This window comes from Herpailurus yagouaroundi, unplaced genomic scaffold, assembly GCF_014898765.1.
Source record: "Herpailurus yagouaroundi ecotype Mexico unplaced genomic scaffold, PumYag 160, whole genome shotgun sequence".
Taxonomy (NCBI): Eukaryota; Metazoa; Chordata; class Mammalia; order Carnivora; family Felidae; genus Herpailurus; species Herpailurus yagouaroundi.
Window position 1 is genome coordinate 38509086 of NW_024412401.1, and position 25689 is coordinate 38534774.

The 25689-nt window shown below is 47.7% G+C and overlaps 1 protein-coding gene and 1 long non-coding RNA gene across 8 annotated transcripts in view; one reads left to right on the forward strand and one right to left on the reverse strand.

The window, feature by feature from the left end:
• LOC121034890 (uncharacterized) overlaps positions 1–21310 on the forward strand; it is a 131034-nt gene extending 109724 nt beyond the window's left edge. The window contains exons 2-4 of one of the 2 annotated variants that reach the window (XR_005792656.1): positions 19156–19360; positions 19515–19566; positions 20770–21310. This is a non-coding gene — a long non-coding RNA (uncharacterized LOC121034890). Of the gene's footprint in view, positions 1–19155; positions 19361–19514; positions 20193–20769 lie in introns of those variants that run through there. The other variant, XR_005792655.1, reaches the window with a different exon arrangement.
• The window catches only part of TNC (tenascin C), a 95168-nt gene continuing 77911 nt past the window's right edge, over positions 8433–25689 (reverse strand). For all 6 annotated transcript variants that reach the window (XM_040482102.1, XM_040482103.1, XM_040482104.1 and 3 more), the window contains 9 exons: positions 24679–24798; positions 22480–22623; positions 21582–21712; positions 18152–18284; positions 16345–16496; positions 15485–15581; positions 14085–14246; positions 11394–11557; positions 8433–9170 (listed from right to left, as the gene is read on the reverse strand). In XM_040482102.1, coding sequence (XP_040338036.1) covers positions 9060–9170; positions 11394–11557; positions 14085–14246; positions 15485–15581; positions 16345–16496; positions 18152–18284; positions 21582–21712; positions 22480–22623; positions 24679–24798 — 1214 coding nt within the window. In that variant the 3' untranslated portion in view covers positions 8433–9059. The remainder of the gene's footprint in view (positions 9171–11393; positions 11558–14084; positions 14247–15484; positions 15582–16344; positions 16497–18151; positions 18285–21581; positions 21713–22479; positions 22624–24678; positions 24799–25689) is intronic.

Sequence of the window (25689 nt, forward strand, 5' to 3'; positions counted from 1 at the left end):
CTGATCACAGCATCAAACACACATTCATTTGCGGAAATAAGTTCTTGGGGGTAGGGAAGGGGGACTAGACACAGCAGGACTTTACTATGTGGGTCCTTTCAGGATATATGGCTTTGAGTACAGTTGCTCACATCTGTATGTCCAGCTTTACTAATGAAAAGCTTTCAAAGGCGTGCATCTTCTATGAATCCTCCAGAAGATCTGGAAACTTTGCCTTTAGGAGCCAAAATGCCCAAGAGAGAATCACAGTGTAAATGAAAGATAAATACGAGTGGAGGCTGCCTCTCACAGCAGAGATATATTTAAATGTTGGATTTACTTCTCTCCTTCTGCCCCCACCTCTTCCACGGAGCAGCTACCTGAGCCAACGCACATGACCGCGCCTGTCTGTGTTTTCTCCTCAATTAACTGATTTCATTCATGTTAGTTCCAAGTATTGATCAGCCAGGCAAATGTGTACTGATCATTTCCTTTGTGTGACGGACGGTTCTAGGGAGTAGAAGGGACATAATTTACTGAGCACCTACTATAAGCAAGACACTTTCTGGGACACTTTATACACATTACTGCGTTTATTGAGATCATACAAGGTGATTATTAGTATTTCTGAATTATAGATGAAAACGTCTAAAACTCTGAGAAGTTCTGCAACCCAACCAAGGTCACACTGCTAGTTCCATAGCCGAGCCAAAGCTTGAAGCCATCAATCGGTCCATTGGTACATTCACTGATTTAGCATAGTGCTGTCTTCCCCACCAGGTGCTGCCGATACAGAGTTCGCTAAGAGATGGTTCCTGCCTCCAACACAGCCACCATTTGGTCCTGCCTCCGTGTCTGGTGGTTTCAAGCCTTAGCATTAAAAACACATATTATATGATGTACATGAAGTCACGTACATTCTACTTGAATGCTCTGGCATTCAGATTAAGCGGAAATAAAGGGTTAAGGGATGAGTGATCCTGGAGGCTGAATGATAACATCATATCCCAGTTTACACTTCAGATCTCCTTTCTAGAGATTGCCTCTTTGTGCAAGCCCCCTGTGACTTCCTAAGTAAAGTTAGAAAGTGGAATTTGACCCTGAACAATCTCTTGCAGCAAATATCCCAGTGTGTGTTAGGGGGGCCGGGGGGGACAGTGAAATTTTCTGCCTGTGGGTCATGGTTGGGGTTACAGGTTTCTTTTTCTGTAAGAAGCTTGCTTCCAAGAAACTCGTTAAACCTAGAATTTTTAAGAGAGTTAAGGTTTTGCCAACTGGCAAGTGTGGTTCCTTCTGCCCTGTGTTCCCTGGAGGAAGTGCTCTGTTTAATCAGAGGGACAGTCAACACTGTGTTTATCTCCTGTCTCCCCAAGGGGCTGCCTTCTTCAAATAACATCTGTGTTTCCTGGTGTCTTAACTCTGTCATGATGTCCTTTCCTTTTGCTGCATTTGAGACCCAGGTTGGTGACTGGAGCAGAAGCATTTGGAAAGCTTGTATGCGGCAACTGACTGAGCCGGAGGGGCAGAATAAGTCCATTTTGGGGCTGGAAGGGACTTTATAACACTACTTTATTTAGTGTGTGAACCTTAAGACCTAGGACCTCTCCAGTACCAGGAGTCCACTGCTTCTCTGACGGCCTACTCGTTCCCTGGATGGTTTCGGTCATAAGTCCTTTTCTTATTTGGGTACTGTTTGCCCCATGTAGATTTCACCATGGGCTCTCAGTTCTACCTTCTGTCACCCAATAGGATAAGCCTACTTTCGCTGTTCCATGAGAGGCCTGCAGAGATTCTGACGCGGAGATTATGTCCTTCCTCGTTATGCCATCTTTCTTGAAGGACACGGTGTTTTCAGTTTTTTCACTATCTGATCGTCTAAGTAAGTACCATTCTAAGGATGACAAGTAGATTAATAAGGCGTCTATTAACTGAGTGTAACTGTCTCTCACACTGGGCCTGGTCGTGACCTCAGTGCCCTTCTTAGAACTTCCTGGCAGTTATATAAGTTGATGTCTTGATCGAGAAGTCTTAATTGTGCAGCGACTGGGTTCCAGCACTACGCACTGTGGATGTGGTGCTGGAGACGCAGGGGGAACACAGGGAATAAGCCGGGCCCTCGTGCAGTTTGTAGCCTGTCCTGGAGCCAGCCCCTTGTGGCACTCACTTGAAAGTTGTTTGCTGCCTTAGGACTGGGCTTTTGGGGAGAGATCGATGCTTTTACAAACTTAACTCTGATGCTCCCCTGAAGGGTGCCCAGGGGGAGTGCGGTCCTAAGCCTCGGCTGAGCTGGGTGTGCTGTGTAGACCAAACCCCTTTCACACACCTGAGGCCTGCTCCCCCCTCTCCTCTGCTAACTGCCTAGAAGGACTTGATTTTCAGGAAATACATAGACTTCTTTTTTGGAGAAATTCTTGAACCCACAACTAGATGACTTTAGTTTATGAGGCTTCTACCGTACCTGGAAAATTATCTCTGTCTCTCTCTCTCTCTCTGTATCTGTCTCTTTCTCTCTGTCTCTCCTTCTCTCTGTACCTCTGCCTCTGTCTCACTCTCTGAGTCTGTTTCTCTTTCTCTCCTTCTCACTTCCCTTTTCAAGTTAATATATGTAAATAAAAGGCCTGAGAGGTCACTAATGTTGCTCACTTCCCATCTAGCCCTGAAAAACAATGGTTCTCAGTTGTGGTGTGGTGCAGTGGGAGGGCCTCGGTCCAAAATTGGGAGGCTTCTCTCTGAGGGACCACATGTGTGGAAAGCCCCTGGACAAGTGACTTTGGTTGGACACACGCCATGCTCTGTCTCTGAATTGACTGATATTTATGGTGCTTTTCTCTCTAAATGTCCTGCTGGATTTCTCCCTCCTTGGCTCTGAGACCATCTCAGCCACGGCCTTCCCCTGCTGAGGAGAGGTTGCTGCCTGGGGCTCTCGATCGAGCAATTCCTCTGCTGCTTCTTTAAACCACACCGTCAGGTTCTGACCTATTGTGGCAATGATGTGGGCAAGCAGGAACTGAATAGGAATCCATTCTGGTTGCATGACAGCTTCGGGAAAATCACTTCTCTGAGTTAGTTTCTGCTTAACATGACGGTCTGGGGACAGAGTTGACGCTTAATGAAATAGAAAATAGGTCTGGTCACATGTTCAGTGAACACATAAGGACTGGGAGACCCTAGAATGGGCTCTATTTGAGGTGCTGGAGATACAACAGGGGAGCAAAGACATATAAAGTCCCTGTTGTCACAGAGCTTAATTTCTCGAAATCATACACATAAACAAGGCAGCAGCATGTCAGGTGGAGACATGCTATGGAGAAAAATAAAGAGTGCTGGGGTCAGGCGGCCTTGTGTGCGTGTGCGTGGATTCGCACGTGCGGAGTGCATGTGCGTGTGTTTACACAGGGTGGTGAGGGAAAGTCTCATTGAGCAGACGGCTTTGGGAGGTTGCCCGAAGGAAATGAGAAAGCGAGCCGTGTGTGTGCATGTGTGTGGTACTGGGAATAGCATTCCAGGGGAAGGCTCAGAAGTGGGACAGTGCTGGGTTTGAAGAGCAGCAGAGAGGCCAATGCACCGAGATCTCCATGAGACCGGCATCGAGTTCTGAGAAGTGTCAAGGGACAGATCACTCAGGGCTTCAAGGGCTGTAACGGCTCGAGCTTTGCTGTAAGCCAGAAGGCAAGCTTGGAGGGTTTGGGGCAGTGGAATGAGATGGTTTGACTCAGCATTTTAAGAGGATCACTCTACACCTCTTTGGGGTGTAGACTGACACAAGGAGCCAAGCACTGGGGACACAGGGCCCTTGATGGCGTTTCCGGGGTTGCCCAAGCTGCTCGGGGTAATCCAGAGGGATCGCCAGCTAAACCAGCCTTTTGAGGAGAAGAGAGTGTAAAACAATAGTGACAACAACGTGTTCCCATTTCCAGAAGGGCCTCACTCTGTGCTGGACAGTTAAGCGGTCGGGAAGGAGAAGACACGTGGCTGAGGGGCCACGGACAAGCCAGAGGAGCCACCATAGGGCAGCAGATGTGTGAGCTCACCCTTCACTACCAACCATAAGGGAGCAGTAATGGGGTTTGGGGGGGAGTAAGTCAGTGATGACACGTCACTGCAATGGAGCCATTACACATGCCGGAGAAGAGTGGTGGTCTTTACAGAATCCAAGTGGGGACTGGACACGTGGGCCAGAAGCCCTCCCTCCCTGACCCCCAGGAATGTACCCCCCACCCCGGTGTACATTTGCAAGAAGGCTTGTGGTTGTTGACATAAGGCTTGTGCAGCCAAAGGGGAGACCAGAACAGCAGAGGCAGCCTGCCATGACCCTGCTGTCCCCTCGGCAGGGTTTGAACCTCTCATGGAGCAGGGGATTGGAGTGAAGGCAGAGAAGGGGTTTTCCTGGAGGTTTCTATGAGCCTGGGAGCCCAGGTGGCATCACTGCAGCCACATGAACACCTGGGGAGGGGGGCGGGGAGTGCTTCCTTTAGTGCCCTCAGAAAGCCGGGGGAGCCTGCCATCTGCTGGCTGACTTGAGTATTGTATCCCGCTTCTCAGCTTCAGACAACTATCACCTTTAGAGAGAAATGTGTATTGACATTTTCTCCAGGCCAGGTGCTGTCCATTTCTCTCTTTTAAATCATCACACTTTCTCCAGGGTATGTCTTCTTCACTCCAATTTTTAGGGCCACTCGGAAAAATTAAGCGACTGGGCCAAGATCATTCAGTAATTGGAAAACGGATGCCAGCTCAGCTCTGACTGCAAAGACGATTACTTTAGAGAAGCTATGATCACGTTGGCTTTGTAAACTGTAAAGTGTTATGAGGGAACTGTCTCATGGCAGGTGTTCCTTGTGTACCGAATGGAAGAATGGATAAAGGAATCAGTATGCCAATAGATGCTCTTCAAGGCCTAAGGGGTCAGAAGACCTAGGATTCAGTCCTTGCTCTGGCACTCTGAACCTTGGAGAAGTCATCTCATGGCTCTGAAACAGCTTCACCCGCAGTTGCAAGCATTGGGCTAACACGGGAACTACTCGTTTTGACTGTGTGTGTGTGTGTGTGTGTGTGTGTGTTTCTTTCCGTAACACATTGAGATCTATTTTCCAGTCTTGGCGAGACTGGAGTGATTTTCAAGAGGAGAGCCTTTTCCTGCTTCCTTTCTGAACTTTAAATTCATTTGTGTGGCTGGTCCTGGAGGGAGGTGGGCGGGGGAGTGAGCCCTCTGCTGGCCACTGGCATAGAGCATCTGCCCAAATCCTGGCAGGGGGACACCTGTGAGTTCTTCTAACACCCCACTGAGGCCACAGGACATAGCCTGAGCAAATGCCTTTCTAGTAAGGGAGTGGGACTTCTAAAGAGCGACCCTGAGTTTGTCACTCCTGCCCTAAACACCATCAGCAACTCTCAGTTGCACTCACAGGACACAAAGCCCCCAGGGTAAGGCCCAGCCATCACCTTCACCCTTTGCAATTCAGCCACAGACAGAGTCCCCTTGGCATCAATCCTTCCTCATTCTAACCACAGTAACCCCCAGGGACCCTCCCTGATTCCCCCACCCCCACCCCCCATCCAAAGTCGGAGGAGAGATGCCTAGAGCTCTGGGACTCTACAGCCCTCCTGGTTCCTGAGGTTAGTGGGACCTCGACTCCAGCTCTGCACACCCCTCATGAGACAATGGAGCCACATCTGGAAGAGACCTGCAGGAACTGAAGGCTGTTCAGGAACTAGGTGTGGAAGTGGAGTAGCTCTTTGGGCCCCCACGTCCCTGTGGGTTTTACTTTCTAAATGTCTCTCACACCATATGCCCCGTCCCCATGGCACCACTACGCAGCCCCTGCAGCACCTCCCATCTCCCACCTCTCTGCCCAAGTTGAAACTGCAACAAAAAGATTGTTTAAAGAAAAGATATGATCATAATCATCCCCTGCTAAAAATTCCTTAGCAGCTTCCTATTGCATTTAGGAAAAAGATCAAAATCCTTATTCTGGACCAAAAGAACCTGCAGGACCAGATTCTTGCAGCTGCCTCTGTCTTTTTTCTGCATGGCCTGGCTGCCTCAGGGTCTCTAGGGGTACTCTGTCCTCTGCCTCCCCTGCCTTCTTCACTGGTTAAGTCCTACTTATTGTTTAGGTGACGATTCAGAAGCCCTTCTTCTGGGAAGCCTTCCTGCTCAGGTCCTCGTAGATGTTCTCATAGTGTCTCAGATTTACTTCTAAAACATGCAATTATAGATTCACTCAGTTTGCAATTATACATTCACTTGTCTGATATGGTGGCTGTTGCCAGCCCCCCTCTGGCATGGAAGCCTCACAAGGCAGGGTCCCTGGGAGAGGCAGAAGTTGAGGGACTGTCTCTAAAGGTGTGGGCAATGTGGAGGAGAGCCACTAGGGCTAACACAGTTCCCAGGTCTAGAGAAGCTGAGGTGCAGAGACCATCCTTAGGCCCGAAGGGGCATGTGGGGGGAGCAGTTATCCAAAACCTGGGATGCTGAATGGAGATGGGCGACGGACTGGCATTGTGCCTCTGTTAGGATGCAAAGAGTCACCCCCCTGTGATGCTATAGGGATGGGGCTGGAAAAGAAGTACCCTGACCCCCTAACTGCCCAGTCTCCTGCCTTCAGTGTCCCAACACTTCCCATTTTGATCTCACCAGAAACCTGAGATATCATTCATGTGGGATGGCTTCGAAGGGTATAAGCTGGGAAAAGGGAGGGGAGCAGACAGAGGAAGGGCAAAGGGAAGACCAGACTCCTTGGAAATTCATTCTCGGTGGGGAGGCAGAAGTGGGCTTGGACTTTGAGGGTGGACTAGAATTTCAGGAGACCTTTTGAGATGGAGGAGGTGGCTGGAACAAAGCCAGAGTCACCAACTGAAGGACGTGGTTGAGGCATGGTGAGCTCATGCTTTGACTAGTATGTGGGCAGTCTGAAACCGACTATGCAGCATTGAGTGTCTTGGCCTTCCCATCCCCATATGGGGGTATCTACCACCTTCCCAGGGCCAAGGTCAAGGACTCCCATGTGATGGGGATTCTTCACCAACCGGAATTTGATTCTGGTGTGGCTTCTGGGAAGTACCTTATCAGCTTAGTTACATCTGTATTTGGGGGAGGGGCTAGGACTGGGGCTCAGAGCCTCCCAAGGGAGCAGTCAACAGAGGGTTAAGCCTCCCTCTTAAGGCCTGATTGTTATAGGGAGCCCGTTTGTTGGGGTTTACACAGCAAGGCAAGCGTTGCTATGGCAGAATTGCAGGCAACAAGTCTTATGATCGGGAACTTCCAGTTGTGTATATAACACGATGGCATTTATTAAAGCAAGATAAACTCAGCAGCAAAGGATCTGGCCTGAGCCATGAATTCTTCTCATCCTCACATCTGAGCCATCACATTCCATTTGAATGAGGCCTATCAGCCCAAAGGTTTTCATTAAATAAGTCCATTTGCTGAAAATCTCTGAGAGAATCAACTGGGAGTTGCTCCCCACCCCCCCCCCACCCCCAACTTACCATGTTTTAAAAGACAGATGTGTAATGTGTGGTTCTGACTCGATATTTGCCAAGTACAAACAGATCTGCTGTGCTGGGCAATGAGTTCCCTCCACCACGAGATGCATTCAGGCTGAGGCTGGGGGACACCGGACTCTGATTGGGGGAGAAGGAGGTATTCCTAACAGACATTCTTTCTAGTTCTAAGACCTCAGGGTTGTAGGAAGGATCCACCTGAACTTCCCTACCCTCAATCATTCTGTAACGTGTACCCATAGCGCGCATTTCCTCAGGGAAGGAGGGATGTTCACCGGGGTCCTGAGTGAGGGCAAGAACTTTGAAACCTGAGCTGAAATCCTAGTTCTATGATTAAGTGGGCAGGTAGCCATGGGCAAGTCGTTACACTTCTGTGCACCCTGTCATAAAACAGTGATAGCAGAGACAGCTAACACTTAGTGGCATTTAATATACACCAGGCACCATGGTAGGGGCCTCATCTGGATGACATCATTTATTTTTTCGTAGAAATGCTATGGAGAAGTGTGAGCAACTGTACTTTACTCATTAAGAAACTGAGACACAAAGAGGTAAGGGAACTAGGGGATGGTGCAGCCAAGGTGTGAACGCAGGCTGTCTGCCTTTGGGCATCTTGATCCTTGCTAGATAACAGTTGTCACCTCATCTATATCATGGAAGTTTTAGCAGACTACCTTAGAAGGTGGGTATAAGAGAGCCTCTGTGAGAGCACAAACCATTAGTCTTGAAAATGTTGAGTAAGAGGCTGAATCTTAAGTGGTAACCTTTTCCCAACCTCGCTCAACTTTGTTCAAAAAGGTGCTTTCCTCTCCCCCAGCCTGTAGCCTCCCACCTTTCCTTCTTCCTCTCTGACTTGACCACCATCCCTCTTCACCTTTCCTCCATCTATTCAAATATGGCTTTGGTGGAATTCAGGCTCAACAACGAAGGGCAAAACAACAGCCAAATTTAAAAGTACTTGTGCTTTTATTTAAAAAAAAAAAAATACAATCAGGTACTGTCCAGATGTGTTTTGGAAAGGAAGATCTCTTTAAAAATCCTTAGTTTTCATCATCATTATTATTATATTAATCATATTAATCATATCCTTAAAATCGAAACAGTATTGCTTTTCTGGTTTTTGCTGTATGAAATGTAAAAAAAAAATTGGGGACGGCCTCCAATGACACACACTGAATCGTTGCGGACAAAAATAATGATAATTAATTATACAGCTTTGTGTAAAATACAGCTGGTTCTAACACCGACTACCACTGTACAGCCTACCCCTCTCCCATTCCCAGAGCCACCCAAGAGAAGGACAACCACTGTGATGCTGTCACTGGAAAATTTTTTGCTGATTCAAACAACAAAACAGAAACCTGTGGAGATCATTGTCTTTGGTGCGAAGGAAATACTCGCAGGGTAGGTGAGGCGGGTGCTTCCGCCATTGGCCCCGATGATCCATGGTCAACTTTAACTCCTGACAAATACCCGGGTGTGGCTTGATGGTTGGACTGGTTGTGTTGATACTTTGGTAAAATTTGCTTCTTTCTCTGGGCCCTACTCCTCTCTCACCCAGTTGTCCCTGGAACTTACGCCCGTTTGCGCCTGCCTTCAAGGTTTCGGAAATTGCTGGGCCTCAACTTCATCTCAGCAAACTGGATTGAATATTCGTGGCCCTTCCAGTGGAACCAGTTAACACCCTGTAAAAGAGAGGAGACCTCCAGATGGGTTTCCAATAGGCAAGGTGTTCATTGATCATTGCTGCTTAGTTGACGGAACAAAAGGAGTTCTGTTTCAACCTGACCATGTGGTAGTTCATAGCTGTCTCTTGCCTATCTGTCTATTGGTCTGTGTAGTGAAAACTTCAAAGGAGTTGGCTGAATCTGACTCAGTTTTTAAAATTTTAGTCAGAAGTCACCGGCATTGGCATTGAGCTTTGAGCTGCCATTGTGAAACAAAATGGTGGCTGATGAGACTTCCCATGGGTAGGAATAGACGCTGGAGGAATTCAGGTCGTGATTGGAAGTTACAGAATTGAGTAGCTATATGCAGAGGAGTCTCTAATTCACGGGATTCTCATGGAGTATTTTAATAAGGGTTTGTATGGAATGGCAGAAAGAGCACAGGTGGAACACAAATTGTACAACCTGACATAGAGAGTTCAACCTCAACGCTCTTACTTACATACAGAGTTCAAGCTCAGGGCTCTTACTGGAGGCATAAGTGGTCTTAAACAAATCATCAAAACTTTCTGGGACTCAGTTTCACTATCTTTTTTTTTTCCTCTTAGGGTCTGATAGTGCCAACCTTGAAAGGATGCTATGAAAATTAAATGAACTTGTAAAGGAGTGATTATAGTACCGGGCACATTGCAGGTGCGAAGTAAATATTACCTCCCTAATCTCCACTAGGGAGAAATATCCTTGGAAATTTGGCCAAAGATTTTTCTTTCTCAAGAAAAGATTATATTTGTGTCTGGGCCTCCTAATTCCATGTTTGACTCTTCCATACAGTCTACAGATGGTAGAGTCTGCCCTCTTCCCACTAGGGGAGGGATGTCTGTTTCCGGGAGTGCTCCTGTGAGGCCACCACCTCATTCTCTGACTCCTCTTCTCTCTCTCTCTCTTTTTTTTTTAAATTTAAATTTACTTTTGTTTTTTTATTCTCAAGTTAGTTAACACACAGAGTAGTCTTGGCTTCAGGAGTGAAACCCAGTGATTCATCTCTTACGTGTGACACCCAGTGCTCATCCGAAGGGTGCCCTCCTTAATGCCCATCCCCCATTTAACACCCCCTCCACCCCATCAACCCTCAAGTTTGTTCTCTGTATTTAAGAGTCTCTTATGGTTTGCCTCCCTCTCTGTTTTTATCTTATTTTTCCTTCCCTTAGGTCACTCAGGGAAAGACAGATATCATCTGATTTCACTCATATGTGGAATTTTAGAAACTTAACAGATGACCCCTCTTCTCTTTAAGCTACGTAGGGCTGTGAGGGGACATGGAAAAGTTCATGGCTGGTACAATGAAGCAAAAAAAAAAAAAAAAAAAAAAAAATTGAGACACTATGTGATTCTAAGTTTTTGGCATTCACTGATATAAGGCAGTGTCTGAATCTGACAGGGAGGTGACATTTGGGAAAGGCTGGCTCTCCCCATGGGTGAATGCATCTGTGACTACCCAGTCATGGTAAAGCACTGCCGCCTGATAGCTTGGGCTTTGCACTGCCCTTCCTCTGCCCTCCTGCTTCCCTCTGACGGAGGCGCAGAGCTGGAAATGAGCCCTCCTCATTCTATCCTGGAGACTGAGGCCACAGAGGGAGAGTGACATCACAGAGTCCACGCAGCTGCCAGAGCTGGGGCAGGACTCGCATAACTCCTTCGTGGACCTTTTCCGTCAGCTCGTTCTTCTTCCAACAGTAGATGGGAAAGAAAGGTTTCCTTTTGGGCAGGCAGCTTTTGGGTTGTTCCCCGCCCCCCCAGAAGGATTTGGTATTGTCCTGGTGGTAGGGGACAAAGAAATAAAGGTGGTGGAGAAAGGCTCCTATGGAAGCATCCTTGAGGCAACATGAGAAGGTGGAAAGAGCACCCTGCTTTCACCCCTGCTTCACCTAGACAGCCTGCATTTTATCTGCTTTCCTTCTGGGCCACAGACCAAGGTTTTGTCTGAGGAGAACATTCTGTGTTTGGAATCCACATGACTGGTGGTTGTCCCAGGATCTTCATGGGTTAACGTGGACTGCTTCTAGGATTTCACCTGACCCGCAGTGTCCCTGAGGTTTCTCCCTGCTGGGGACAGAGGTGCCACCATTTCCCAGAGGTTGCTGCCCCCTCCCAGTCTCAGCCAGAACTGAGGGGCTGGGGTGCCTGCCTGTCACCCCCAACCGGCTTCCCAAGCCCTGCCCCAGGCACTCGCGGTTTACTCACCTGACTGTGGTTGTTGTCCCCGTATCTCCCCATCAGGTTGACACGGTGACAGTTCTTGTACCAGAAAGCCCCCTTGTAGGACAGGGCACAGTTGGTAATGGCTGAGTCCGTGTCCTTGTCGTAGGTGGAGAAGGATCTGCCGTTGTGGTAAGCCATGGAGTCACCTGCAGAGAGAAAACAATGGATCTGAGGAATCCCAGCTGGAGTGTCCCTGTGGGCTCCGAAGGGCAGAACCGGGGTGGCCACTCAAAGGGCCTGGGGTGGCCTGGCCTTAAATCACTGGACCTGGGATTAGGGTCAAACACGGGGCTGGAGGGGACATGAGGGCTCACTCTGAGGGCTTGCTTCTCCTAGAAGCAGCATAAGGTGGTAGAAAGAAGGTTGTGGGTGGCTTTGGAGGGTCCAGCTTCAAGTCCTGTCCCTTTCATTCCCTGGTGTGATCATGCACACGTCAAGCCTCTTACTAAGCCTCAGTGTTCTCTTCTATAAAATGGAGCTAGCACGTTGATTCTATCCACCTCAGGGTGCTGTTTGGACAATGGATATGAAGGTATATGCTGAATGGGTAGAGTAGTATGTATAATGGCTGTGATTGTTGTGACTTCTGTCACTGTTTTGTATTCCTTTACATAACGGAGCTCAGGGAGTAAGGTGAGAAACCCATATTTAATAATGGTGCACTCCCCCCAGCAAATACAAGTATTTATTGCCACCCTGGTAATCAAACCCTTTACATATTAGAGGCCACCAAATAGTGTGTGTATCGTACAGTTATTTTTCACTATTTGTGGGGCCGGTGTTCCCTGATCCTTAGACAAGATGCCCATTTGTACATAGCACTATCTAGGGATCCAGTTCGTCATTTAATATATTGCATTTTAGGGACATTTAAGTGCCATTTCTTTCTGTGTCCCCGTCCTCCCAGCTCTGGCCAACACAGAGCACAAACATATCAAGACAGTGAAACATTTTACCCTGATATCTTGAAGCAAAGTACAAAGGGTCTCGGAGGCCTTTTTAATGAGGAAGCTACCAGGAGCAGGTGGCTATGGTAGAAACAAGACGACCTCCTGTGGAGGGCCGGCTGCCACGAGAGGAGGTGGCTTTACCAGGGTCACCTTAGTGAAGGGGCTCTGCAAATGCAGGGAGAGATGGGTGGAGGTCGCATTCCTGCTGCTTAGTGGCTTTGCTTTGCCCAGTGACAATATCCTTCTTGCCTGAAGCCACTTCACTCAGAGAGACATTTATTGCCAGGTAATAAAAGGCCAGGAAGGAAAACAATTTTGGCCCGTGGGCCTCTCTCCCTTCACTACCACCAGACTGATCTCAGAAGAGTTTGCTCTCTCCTTAGATCCAACCTGGCTCTCAGCAAATCTTTACCTGGAGACACTTCCCATTATGGATGTTTCCCCGCGGGGCTCAGAGAGGTTGGAAACATAGCATAGCTCTGTCTTTTGTGTTTTCATAGATGTAACTGGACGCCACCCCAAAGCAGGTAAGGGTGCTACCGGGGGGTCCTGCCAGCAGACCCCATCCCTCCTCGTTACCAAGCACACTCGTCCGCAGCCAGGCCTGCCCCCCTGGGTCCACCTTCTACAAGCTGCTTCACCCCAGGTCAAATCACCCAACTTTTCTGGGCCTCAGTTTCTTCATCTGTGTAACAGCAACATCTTCCTGGAGGAGTTTCTGTGAGAACTGAGGAGGGGTGATGCATGTGGAATATCTGTAGAAGATGCTACCTAGTGGCCTGGATGCGTGTTGCTTCTTCAGTTTCTCCTCTACCATAGAGCCAGAAAAAAGCACACCAAGGCCATTTCAAGTCCATGAAATCTTCAAGATCTGAGCTAGGTTTTGTACCAGAAAGGGAATGAAAGGGCCACTTGAAAGTCAGTGAGCTGGGGCGCCTGGGTAGCTCAGTTAGTTGGGTGACAAACTCTTGATTTCGGGTCAGGTCATGATTTCGAGGTTCGTAGGATCAAGTGCCATGTCGGGCTCTGTGCTGACAGTGCAGAGCCTGCTTGGAATTCTCTCTCCCTCTCTCTCTGCCCCTCTCCTACTTGCGTTCTCTGTCTCTCTCTCTCTCTCTCTCTCTCTCTCTCTCAAAATAAATAAACATTAAAAAAAAAAAGGCAGTGAGCTTCTGGTCATGAAGGTGTGTAGGCTGAGGCTGGATGACCACGTGGCAAGGATGTCTTAGAAAAGATTCAAGCAGTTAGTGATGGAGAGGATTGTCTGCTACTCAGAGTGTGGTCCGCAGACCAGCAGCATCCCCAAACAGTGGCATCACCAGGGAATCTGTATGAAATACAGAATCTTGGGGATGTCAGCCCCTGCACATTAACAGGATCCCCTGGGGTCATATGTGCACAATAAATTTAGATGTACTGGATTAGATGAGTATTTAGGCCTCCAGGAGACTGTTTTTCTGTCCACCTAAAACTGCTATCTAGAAATGGGTATGAAAAAGACATATTTTCTGATTCCCAACCTACTCTGCTCTGGTGACTAAAATATCTAGCCAGCTCTGTTCAGCTGCCGTCCTGGATTAGTACCTAATAAGGATTCAGGTATTTTGTTGATCTGATAAGTGGATGGATTAATGAAGCAAGGAGTGATGAGGAAATTAGCTAAAAACACGAGGAAGGCTTTTTGTGGTTCCAGAGACCGGAAGTGTGGCTACCCCATACCTACCCGCGGTCCCGCTGTACCCTTCCACTTTCAGCTTGTAGCGAGTCTTGGCATCTCCCACGCTGAACCTGTCGTAGACGGCATAGGCGGTCTTCCCGTGGTCGCGCAGGTCCACCCGGAGCTCGTACTGCCCTTGGGCTGTGATTTTGTGTAGATTGTCCAGCCCTGTGGAGGACAGGCAAGGGTTACAGAGGCAGCACGAGTGACCGAGGCCATTGTTTCTACTCCATCCACCCCATAGGAGCAGCAAGTTAGGCTCTCGAAAGAGGCTGGTGTCACATAAACCTGGGCTTGCGGTTTGGTCCACTCCTTACTGGCACAACACTGGGCAAAATACAGGATGTTTCTGAGCCTTGGGTAAAATTGGGTTGACATCTTTGCCCTGCCAACTTCCTAGGGCATTGTGAAGATCAAAGTGGAGGTGCCTGGGTGGCTCCGTGGATGAAGAGTAGGACTCTTGATCTCGGCTCATGGTTTGTGAGATCAAGTCCTGCATCCCGCTCTGAGCGGACAGCGCAAAGCCTGCTTGGGATTCTATCTCTCCCTCTCTCTCTGCCCCTTCTCCCCTTCTTCCTCTATCAAAATAAATAAATAAACATTTTAAAAAAGGATCAAAGGAGATAAGGTGGAGAAAGCACCTTTTCAACTCCCAAGCTTCTTGCAAGAGAGAGGCAATGGTTGCCAGCCGGACAGACATGCTGGGGCCCTGGGCACCAGAGTGCGGAACAGTGTCCTCTATGGGGAGATTGTCTGCAAGTGCGAGCTGCATGTGCAGATGGATGGACGGATGGATGGATGGACGGGTGGATGGATGATGGCATTGTGGTGTTGGTCTGGGGGAATTTCAAGAGGCCGCTCAACTGCTTATTGGCTAGATTCCCGCGGGCACACAGCTTCATCTCTCTCTCCCACGCGCAAAGTGGGGATTTTGAACCTTGCATGAGTGCCACGAGGCTCAAGGGTAGACCAGAGTTTTATTTTATTTTGTTTATTTATTTATTTTGAGAGAGAGAGAGAGAGAGAGTGTGTGTGTGTGTGAGAGAGCACGAGTGGGGGAGGGGCGGAGAGAAAGGGAGAGAGAGAAAATCCCATGCAGGCTCCACATTGTGAGCTGAGCCTGATGAAGGGCTTGATCTTATGACCGATCCTGAGATCATGACCTGAGCCAAAATCAAGAGTCAGACACTCACCTGACTGATCCACCCAGGTGCCTCAACCAGAGTTTTGTTTTTAATGACCTAGAGAATTTAACGTCTTTTCCACTGAAGATTTGCAATTCTGCGTCTACTACCACAGCCACTGCTTCCTCCTAGCTTCCTTCTCTTCCATGGGTTGCTGTTAGCACAAATGACAAGGAGGGCAGAAATGGGCAGTTGGGACACCAACATGCAGGGCTGCATTACCAAGCCAGAATTCTTCTCTGCGGTCCCCAAACCCAGCAGCGTAGGCTTTCCAGTTGCGATAGAAATCCTCACGTCCATTCTTGCGTCTCAGGAACACCTGTAACATAACCAAGGAATCAGGGTGCGCTTTAGCTATTGAAAGAAAGGGAAGGAATCTGAGAGGAAGAACATCAGACTGGGAAAAGCATCCATCCCCAGCTCTGTGCGAAACTAATTTGCTGTGTAACTCTGGGCAGGCCACCTCCACCTGAAAAACAGGGATTAAAAATACCACCTAGCTTTGGGTGATAACGATGTGTCAAGGCAGAGGTTCTAAATGCACCCTCTGGTGTAGGATGTTGCTGGTGGGGGAGGCCATGCACGTGGGGACAGGGGTATATGGGCACTCTCTTCACTCTATGCTCACTTTGGCTGTGAACCTAAAACTGCTCTGAAAAACAAAGTTTATGAATTAAAATACTACCCAGCTCGAACAGTAATGGGATTGCAAATAATTCATGTGAAACTCTTAGCACAGTGCCTGGTGGTCAGCAAATACTAATTAATCCACATGATAGGCTCCATGACCACCGTCATTCTTATGCATCACAGAGCTGTTTGAGGATCAGATGAGATAAATTACAAGAAAATTATTTTCTCGTTTTTTTTTTTTAATCCTCCATTTCTTTCCCATTCCTTTGTTTAAGAGATAGTTCCTGAGTGTCTCTGTGTGACAGGCACTGTCTTGCAAAACCTCATGCACATTTGGTGTCTGAGTGCATGGGGAGGACCTCCCCCTCCCCCCTCCCCCCACCCCTGCTGAGCCCTCTGCCCCCAAGCTCCGTGACGAGGACTCTGGAGCCTGTTTCGGTGATACTCACGATCCATCCACCCCCATCAGAGGTCATGTCACAGAAGACTTCCAGAGCCTGGGCCTTATCACCATTCAGATAAATGGTGTAGAGGCCAGAGGTCGTGTCTCCATTCAGCATTGCTTGGGAGCAGTCCCTGGGGAATGGGTACAGGAGTCCAACTGCAGGATAAGAAGGAAGAGTGGCCCTCTTAGAGAAGGAGGATTGGGTTAGGGGATTTCAAACTGCCCCTCTACTGTGTATTAGTTAGATGTCTATGAGTAAGCAACTTAACCTCTCTGCGGCTCTGTTCTCTCATGTTCAAGATAAGGATAAAACCCATTTGGTGGGGGTGCAATGAGGCTTTAGAGATTACGGATATAAGGGACCCATCTCAGTCTCTTATATTCATGGAAACCACCAATGATATCAGTGGGAGGAGAACTGAGCCCCTGTGAGGCGCGTGTATCGGGCTGACCTTGACCTACCTCAAGCAGCCAGGCAACACCTGATGAAGACCCAGGTCCTGGCCAGATGGCTGGGTCTTAGGCACCCACAGGTGGCTCACTGTGGATCAGGACACTCTATTGGGCATCTAATAATGATGCATCCCAATCTCTTCAGAGGATTTGGAAGCCAAAGAAAAGGATTCTAGTCCTGAACTTACACTTCCTTGTCTTGGGACACTGGAGAAGTCATTTAACTGCCCTGAGCCCGGGAGTCTTAGAGGGACCAAACAAGAATGTCTGGGGAATTTCCAAATGATGTGATGCAAAAAGAATAAAACTTGATAGACATGGACAATTTTGGAGCTGTGCTTAGCAGGTGGGATGGAGAACTGATGGTCACAGCAGTTCTTTTTTTCTGATCTGACCTCCTCCCTGTACTGCACCTTCACTGGAGGTTGTATCATTAGCTGTTTCCTTGTTTCTTTCCTGGCTCTGGTCTGGGAGCATCTTTAAAGCACATTCAAATTTCTGTGCTCCCAGTACCCGGCATGAGATCTGGCAAAGAGATAACTTTCAATTTTGCACCTCCCTCAGTAGATGTGTGCAGATCGACTTGTGGGGAGTGTGAAGGGCCAGAGGCAGCACCGGAATGCACTCTGTGTACCCCACATCTAGGCCTTTCCAAAGGCTGACTCCCCCCTCCCTCAGGAAGGCATGTTTCCTCTTAATTCACCAATGAAATGCCTTGCATGTTCTCTATCTGCCGAAAATAGCCAGTGTCTGCGGTGTAGGGGTGGTTCTCTGGGCCTGGAACATCTGAGCCCAGATCAGACTCTAAGTCATGCTATAGCCTTGAGCAGGTCATTTTGTGTCTGGGAGCCTCTGCTACCCCAACAGAAAACTGGGCATGATAATCCTACCGTCTTGGTGGGAGGACTGCTTTTGATTTTGAATGTGGACAGGCTTTGTAAATGCTGACATGCTGAAGGAGAGAAAAAGGGACACAGCTTACGATGAGCTTTGACCATGGACCACACCCTGGGCTAGGAGATCAAAGTCCTTATGGGGAAGGGATGCTTATTGATCCCATTGTATAGATGAAGAAACTGAGGCTTATAAAATGACAGCAACTTTCCTAAATCACACACGAGCAAGTGGTGGAGATAGGGATTGAATATAGATGTCTCCCTACTGGCCCTCTTTCCTTTTCATAATGAGGTCCTTAACTTCCTGTACCCACATCCATCAGGCTTTCAGGTAGTAGCAAGGCATTGATCCTTTTAAGGGGGTTGATGGAAAAATTTTCTCAGAGTCAGAGGAGAAGAGGAGGGTTGGTCTAGTCTCACAAAGTTTGACCTCAAGAATCAGATATACTCTGAGACTCTTACTCGTGGTAAAGATGGTCTGGACCAGCTTGCTCCTCAGGGGCCCATTCAATGCCTGGATCTTGGCTGTGTAGTGGGTGGATGGGCTCAGCTCTGCCAGGCTATAGGAGGTGGTTTCTGGACCCACAATGACTTCCTGAGGGCAGAAGAGAGAATATAATAGTTTTTGGCCACATAAATCATCAGTGTACAGATGATACATTCATTCATTCACCCATCCATTCATTTCTTCATTCAGAAGAATCCACTGAGTCTCACTCTGTGCCAGGCTCCATGCTTACTTCTGGAACATCAGAAATGGGGAGACTGAGGCATGAGAAAAGGTGCTGAAGCCAGAGGGGGTGAGCAAATGAAAATAATATGAGAAGGTAATGATTTATCTCAAACACACTTGATTTTGGGTGGTGGAGTGGTGGAAGAGGTGGGAAAAGACCAGATGCCAAAGGGCCTTAAATGCCAAGCTGTGGAAGTTGAAGTTTATCATGATAAGCTGCAGATTCCCAAAAGGGCTTTTGAACAAATGAATGATGTGAACCCAGCTTAATTTGGTAGCAAGGTGAATCACGCAAAGGGCAAAAGGTTTAGAGACCAGTTATACCAGTGGCCCCTAATATGGCACTTTTTCATCCTCCTCTGGGAAACTTTAAAATAATATAACACCTGGGCTCCATCCCAGACTGATTGCGTCATAAGAGCCAGGAGTGGGGCTCTGCCGGGTGCATATTTAAGAAGCTCCTCAGATGATTCTCATGCAGTCAGTCTGGGGATCTCTTGAGTTGGGGGATGACTGCAGTAGTTCAGTAGGCATGGCACAATGAAAGTCTGAGCTGAGCTGGCATGTCTCTTTCCCAGGACAGAACTGTCCAGGAGAGGTGTACATGTGCCTCTGCTGTCAGACGTCTCCTAACTACCCCTGTAGGTTGTGATTTTGCTTACTGGGCTGCTGTCCAGAGGATATTAATTTCAGCTTTCAAGAGATCTTCTTCCTTTTCAAATCCTCTTTCTAGCTTCCAATGCCTGAGAATTCACCTTTTAGCAGATGACTTTGGTGTCTGGAATTGAAATTCAACCTACAACCTTCAACCTACGCTTCTGGCAAACCAAACTCATCAGTGCTGTCTACAACCTGCAAACACAGCCAACAAGGTGTAGGCAATAATGAGGCAGTGTGGAGGTGCCTGGAAGGTTCTCTCGCACCGTCGCACCAGGAAGGTGAGGTTATCCTGATTCTTCCAGATGGAGGGTGGGGGCTGAATTTCAAAGGAGCTGCAAAACTTGCTCTCTCCCCACGATTTGTTGGTGGCAGAAGACAGTCTTGCATTCTGTCTCCCAACATCCTGCCCAGGACTCTTTCCTCCTTCACCAGGTTGATTTTCTTGGGTGAAACATACAAACTCAGGGATTGGACATGCAGCAAAGTAAGTCAGTAAGTGGACACTAGTGACCTGGTGACCTTTGTGTGATCCCCAGGTCTGGTCCCTGGGGAAGGATCAGGTGCAAAGCTGGGTTCATTGAATTACTTTGGCGATACAATTACCCCTCAGCTCTTCCGGCTGCTGTGCAAAGTGGCTTTCTATGCAGTCAGGGTAGATCGAAATGAGGCTCAGGACTTCAGGTAAACAAAGTCCTAGAAGGCCTGACTGGGAAGGGACTTTCAAGATTGGTGAGTCCAATGCATTCATTTCACATTATGTGAACACTGACACAAGGTGCTTATGTAAAGGACTGCCTCTATGAACACAGGGAGTTAGTTTGTTGTTATTCCAACTCAAAGAAGGTCCATGGTAGAGAATAGAAATGTGTGTTCACTTCTAGTTAAACATGGGAGATTGGATATGCCAGTTTAGTTCTATCTTCTTCTGAAACCCACTACAATGAGGGTAAAGGGATATAAAGTACAAGCCCACAAGGATGAGGTGGATGATAGAGGGGACAGATACAGGCATGCAATGTCAACAGGATCTTGACAGATGGGAAGGGGTGCCATGGAGTGACAAGTGAGGGGGCAGAGCTGAGAAAGCTGGGGCATAACTGACTAAGGGGGTGGGGCCAGTCAGAAGCAGGTTGATGAACACCACAGAGTCCAGCAAGTTCAGGAATGGAATGTGTACAAAAGCAAAGATGCCTTTGAAGACTAGTGTGGGGCATGGCTGAACAAAGGTGTGTTTAAAAGCTTAAATAAGGAATAGATGCCAAGCTCTCCAACAGTCTAGAGGACTCCAAGCTCTCCAAGCTCTCTTCAACAGTCTAGAGGACTGTCCTTCCCAGTCTAGATGAAAGGCTGAGGTTACTCTCTGGAGAGACTGAGCCAGAGAGAAGATTCTGGGTTGAAATCCACCAGGCTCCGTGGTGCTACAGTGGAAACAGAAATGAAGGTTTGTTCACATAGGAGCCCAGGCTCTTCTTCCACCTGTGCTCCTAGCAGCTTGGTTTGAAAGGGTTGGAGGAACCTCTAGAGAGATGGATTAGCTCAAGAGCAAAGGCTTATAGTACCACTATTTGTGAGTCCCCCAACAAAATGACTGGGTACTTACTTACTCACTCTATGTTGAGCCCCATAGTTGACAAGACCTGTGTATGCATTTGGGACTCCCAATAAACTGTTTCATTCTTGGCTCAAGGACAAAAGGGCCATCGGGCATTGGGTGGGAGTCTCCAACATGAAAGAAGACCCAACCGAACAACAGCAGTGGAACCGAAAGAAAGAAAGAAAAAAACTTGGAAGAGACACTATTCAGGTTGTAGAATAAAATACCAGTAACATATATTCTTAGAGATAACAAGAAAATGATGCACGGAATATAAACAATACGCTAGAAGAAGATGAATGAACAGGGAATAAGTAAAAGATCTTGGAAATGTAAAATGTGATGACCAAAATTAAAAATTCAGTAACAAGTTTAGAAAATAAAGTTTAGAGATAAAGTTCAGTTATGTGAAAGGAACAGCTAAAGTTATTTCAAATTGGAAAGTACGGGAAAAAAGAGGAGAGAATATAAATAACTGCTGTAAACAGTATTAATGGTTGATGGCATAAGAACATGGTGATGTATGTTTCAATATCTAATGGAATGATACCATCTGTGACATTGTATATAGGGCAAATATTCCGAAGAAGCCTTTGGCTTTTGCTTAATAAAATATTAAAGCACCATGAACCCAGCTCCTAAAATGTCCTCAAGTCTTGTGAGCAGTGGTTTTTGATCTTGGCGGGCTATCAAAACTGGAGTCTGGTTAAAATGAGACAGGGAGGCTGGAGAATATGATTCAGAAGGTCTGGCATGACATCCAGTCCCTATTAATTTGTTTTTTTTTTTTCTTCTCAGCTCCCTAGCTGTATTGGGGAGAAACAACCCTAGGGTAATTCTTTTCTCTTTTGAGGATCATGTACATGTTTCAAACAGCAGTAGAGAGTTCATATACTTCAAGCTACCTTGACTGTCCCATCCACAGATTCATACACCAATAGGTAACCGGTGACAGATGCCCTGGGGGGTCTCCAGGTGAGGAGAGCAGTTTCCGACTGAACGTCAGTAGCAGTCAAGTCTCTTGGAGAATCAAGGTCTGCAGAAGATAAGTCATTTATTATCAAATACGTCAGCAACTATAGGACAGAAATCCCTGGCTGGGTTATCAGGAAGCCTGGGTTCAAGTCCTTGCCCTACTGTTGACCTGTATGACCTTGGGCAGAAACTTCCCCATCAGTAAATGAGGAGGTTGAGTCATGTGGTCTCTAAAGACATAATTCTCTGTGGTTCACCTCATCCTAAGGGCCAGATTTTCCTGAGCTCTACATACCCTTGATTGGTCTTGGGTGGATTTAGGGAGAAAGACACAGCTGTGAACGTAATTACCAACCTCTCTTGCTCTTCAGTAACAGGACAGATGAATGCTGATATTGGCATTCACCTCTACTGAGAGGATGCTTCCTCTATTTCCCTGCTTGCCACAGTTTGTAAGAAGATCTCAATGTATAAAAACCCAATGGACGTCTAGGAAAACGTGCCTGAAACATCTTTCTCTTAAAAATATTTCCCTGCCTAGAACATGGATCATTAAACAGTGGGTTTGGGGCCAGTGGGGCCTGGTTTTCCACTTAAAAAGCCCTCCTTTTAAAACCATTTCCTAGTCCATGGGGAGAACAGGTCATTTCAGTTCAAAAGGAAATGGTGTGTTTCTTAAGGTCCTGACTGAGTGGGCACTGGTGAGTTTAGCTGATGCTGACATCATCACATTGCAAGGATTTGACTTAAGAAAGAAGGGTTAGAGAGCATGAGCACTGAAGATGAAGCCTGTGGGTGGGCGTCTTCCCGCTCCCAGCGTCTTTGTACCTGTTGTGAACTTGGTAGTGATGACTGAACTCTTCTGAGGCCCTTTCTCTGCAAAGATTCTCAGCACATATTCCGTGGCAGGCTCGAGGTCAGTCAGAGCATACTCCACTGTGTTCCCGGACACCATGCGTGTAATTTCTGGCACTAGACATAAAATACACACACCGAGGCAGTTACCTCTCCCTGTGTGAGCCGTCAGCACACTTGGCACATGGCACACACATCTACTTCTAGCAACAATTTTCAGTGACCCTGCAGAAAGGCAGGTTTTGATTTCTGAAATGACGCACCCTTCTCGCTCTGTATATGAGGAGTGCTCACCTCATATACAAAGGATTTATCACACGGGGACTGGATTTTTCCGGGCACCACCGAAAAGAAAGGGGACGGGGGGGTCAGGGCTTTCCACATGGTGCTGGCTGAGGCAGCTTTGCAGCTGAGGTGTGGGAACCAGCTAGAGGAGAGTTGTAGCTAATGTCCCCAAGCCTAGGGCTGCCCAGATTTAATGTGTCCCATTGCTTGCTCTCACCTCCTTTTGGCTTTCTGTCATGTCCTTTTATAATTTGACAGATGTTGTCAAATCATGAGGCTGGGGAGCCACAAAAATTGGGCAGCTGCAGACACGCCAGAGCCTGGTTACTGCTTCCCAGACCCCTTTGGGTCAAGTCCAGTGATAGATACTGAACCATGGTGCCAGGCATGTGTGTTTATTTCCGAGTCACATGTGACTGACCACCTTGGCTTGCCCGGGACTGAGAGGTTTCTCAGGGTGTGGGGCTTTTAGTGCTGAAACTGGGAAAGCCCTGGGTAAACTGGGATGAACTGGTCATCCTGTCTGTCATCCCTGAAACCCCCTTTTCTAGGCCTGCCTCAACTCGTTCCATAATCACTGTGAACTATAGTCTAATTTACTATAGGTGTGATAACCCCAGATTCCCTGACTCGGAGGAGTTTGGTCTTAGGGAATATTTAAGAATTGAAGAGATGAATGAATGAATGAATGAAGAAACAGAAGTGTAAAAAGAATAAACCCAAGAATCTCTCTTCCCTCAACCCCCAACTTGCTCTATGCTTACAAAGAACTCTCTTAGCTAGTGTCCAAGGGAGAATGAAGATTTTCAGAGGCCCCAGACACGGGTTATGGTGCCTTTCACATTGTCACTGCAAGTAAAACAATACTGAACCATAAAATATGAAAACTTCCATATGCTTTGGGATTAAGATAGGAAAATTTTTTTCTAGGGTAGCTCATTACAAAAACATGAATTCATTCACCGAAAAGAAATCTCTTTCTCCTCTCTCTTATTTGTATTTGATCTTATGTTTTGGTGGTCATGGCGTGCTGGTGCCCTGAACAAGTGTTTAGTCTTATAACTGAGCAAATGAATTAGCACAGATATCCGCAAAGACAAGGAGAAATCACTTCTGATTTGTCAATCACGCCTGTTACAACTGGCTCCCTCTGTGGCCTCTAAGAATCCCAGGTTCTCCAGCACCTCCTGAAATGGCCTGTTTATTTTAAATTTTTAAAAATTTTTCATTTAATTTTGAGAGAGAGAGACAGAGCATGAGCAGGGGCAGGGCACAGAGAGAGAGGGAGACACAGAATCCAAAGCAGGCTCCAGGCTCTGAGCTGTCGGCACAGAGCCCGACGGGGGGCTCAAACCCAGGAGCCGTGAGATCATGACCTGAGCCAAAGTCAGACGCTTAACTGACTGAGCCACCCAGGCGTCCCTGAAATGGCCTGTTTAAGACTCAAGATTTTGAACTCATTCTTTGTAAGAGATGACAACTGCTGCTTAGAGAGGAAGTCTCACAGTGACAGGCAGGGACACTAGCAGGGGAGGAGGGACAGGCTGGGGAGACACATGCAGGCTGGAGATGTGCTCTTTGTTTTCCTTGAAATTACCTCCTGGCCTTCCTTGGTATAACCACAACACTGATGCTCTTTATTCGTCAGCAAGCACATGAGGATGGGTAAGGCCTCCCTTGCCCCCACCCTGGCCAGGCCCTCCACACCCACCCATCCAGCCCCATCCTTCGGCCCATGAGTCTATTCTGAGGTTGACAGCCGCAAGGACGTCTCTGGCCTTCCAGCTTACCCGTGTAGTTTTGCCATCCTGGACCAAAGGTGACGGGGAAGAGGTAGAACAGGACAGACACTCCTCCTGGTGGGGAGGGTCTCAGACATGACCTTACCTCTCTCCCCTGTGTAGGAGATGACGTAACTGTCCACAGGGGCAATGGCTGGCTGCCACATGGCCAAGGCTTCTGAGTCAGTGATGTTGGCTGTCACCAGGCCAGATGGGCCATCCAGGGCTGCAAAGAGAGGTGACTATATGTTGGAGAGATAGGCAGTCATGGGGTAGGACATCAGACACAGCTGCTCTGCAGTCTCCCTGCTCCCAGACTCCTGGTGTTGGGGTTGGGACACAGTGTCTGTTGTGTGGACAGTTCCGAGTCCTGAGTCTGGAGCCAGGACCACCTTGGTTGGAGTCATGATTCCTTCCCTTGCTGGTTAGGTAATCTTGGGTCTCTACTTCCCTACTTGTAAAATGGGGATACTGATTCTGTCTGGCTTGATCCTCAGTGTTATTTTGATGCTCACATGATATCGGAGGTGAAAAGGAGCTATATAAACTGTAAAGGGCTGGGCACATGATGAGGGTTATCATTATCGTTCATATCACTTGTTACAAAAACAGGGGGCATAGGCGGCCAGAGGCTCTTCTGGGCTTTAAAGGATAGCTCCAGTTAGGTGGCTCACAGGCAACATGGAGCCAGGCCCCAGAGGCTGTGACCCTGGGTTCTACCACAGCTTCTCTGCCTAGTGTCTGTGTGCCCTTCTCCAAACCTCACTTTCTTCAGGTATCAGAGGGCGGCTGCTCTTAGGCTGAACTAGACGATGTGTGTGAAATGTCTGGGATAGCACTAGCTCACTGCAGCTGCTATTGTTACTTTTTTTTTTTTTTTTTGAGTGGGGAAAAGGGGCAGAGGGAGAGGGAGAGAGAACCCTAAGCAGGCTCCACACCCAGTGCAGAGCCTGATGCCGGATGGCATCTCATGCCCCATGAGATCATGACCTGAGCCAAAATCAAGAGTTGGACGCTTAACCGACTGAGCCACCCATACTACCCAATATCCCTTTCTCAGAAACTAACCTAAATACGACTGTTGCCCCCTAGCATCTGCATTTATTACTCAGTTATT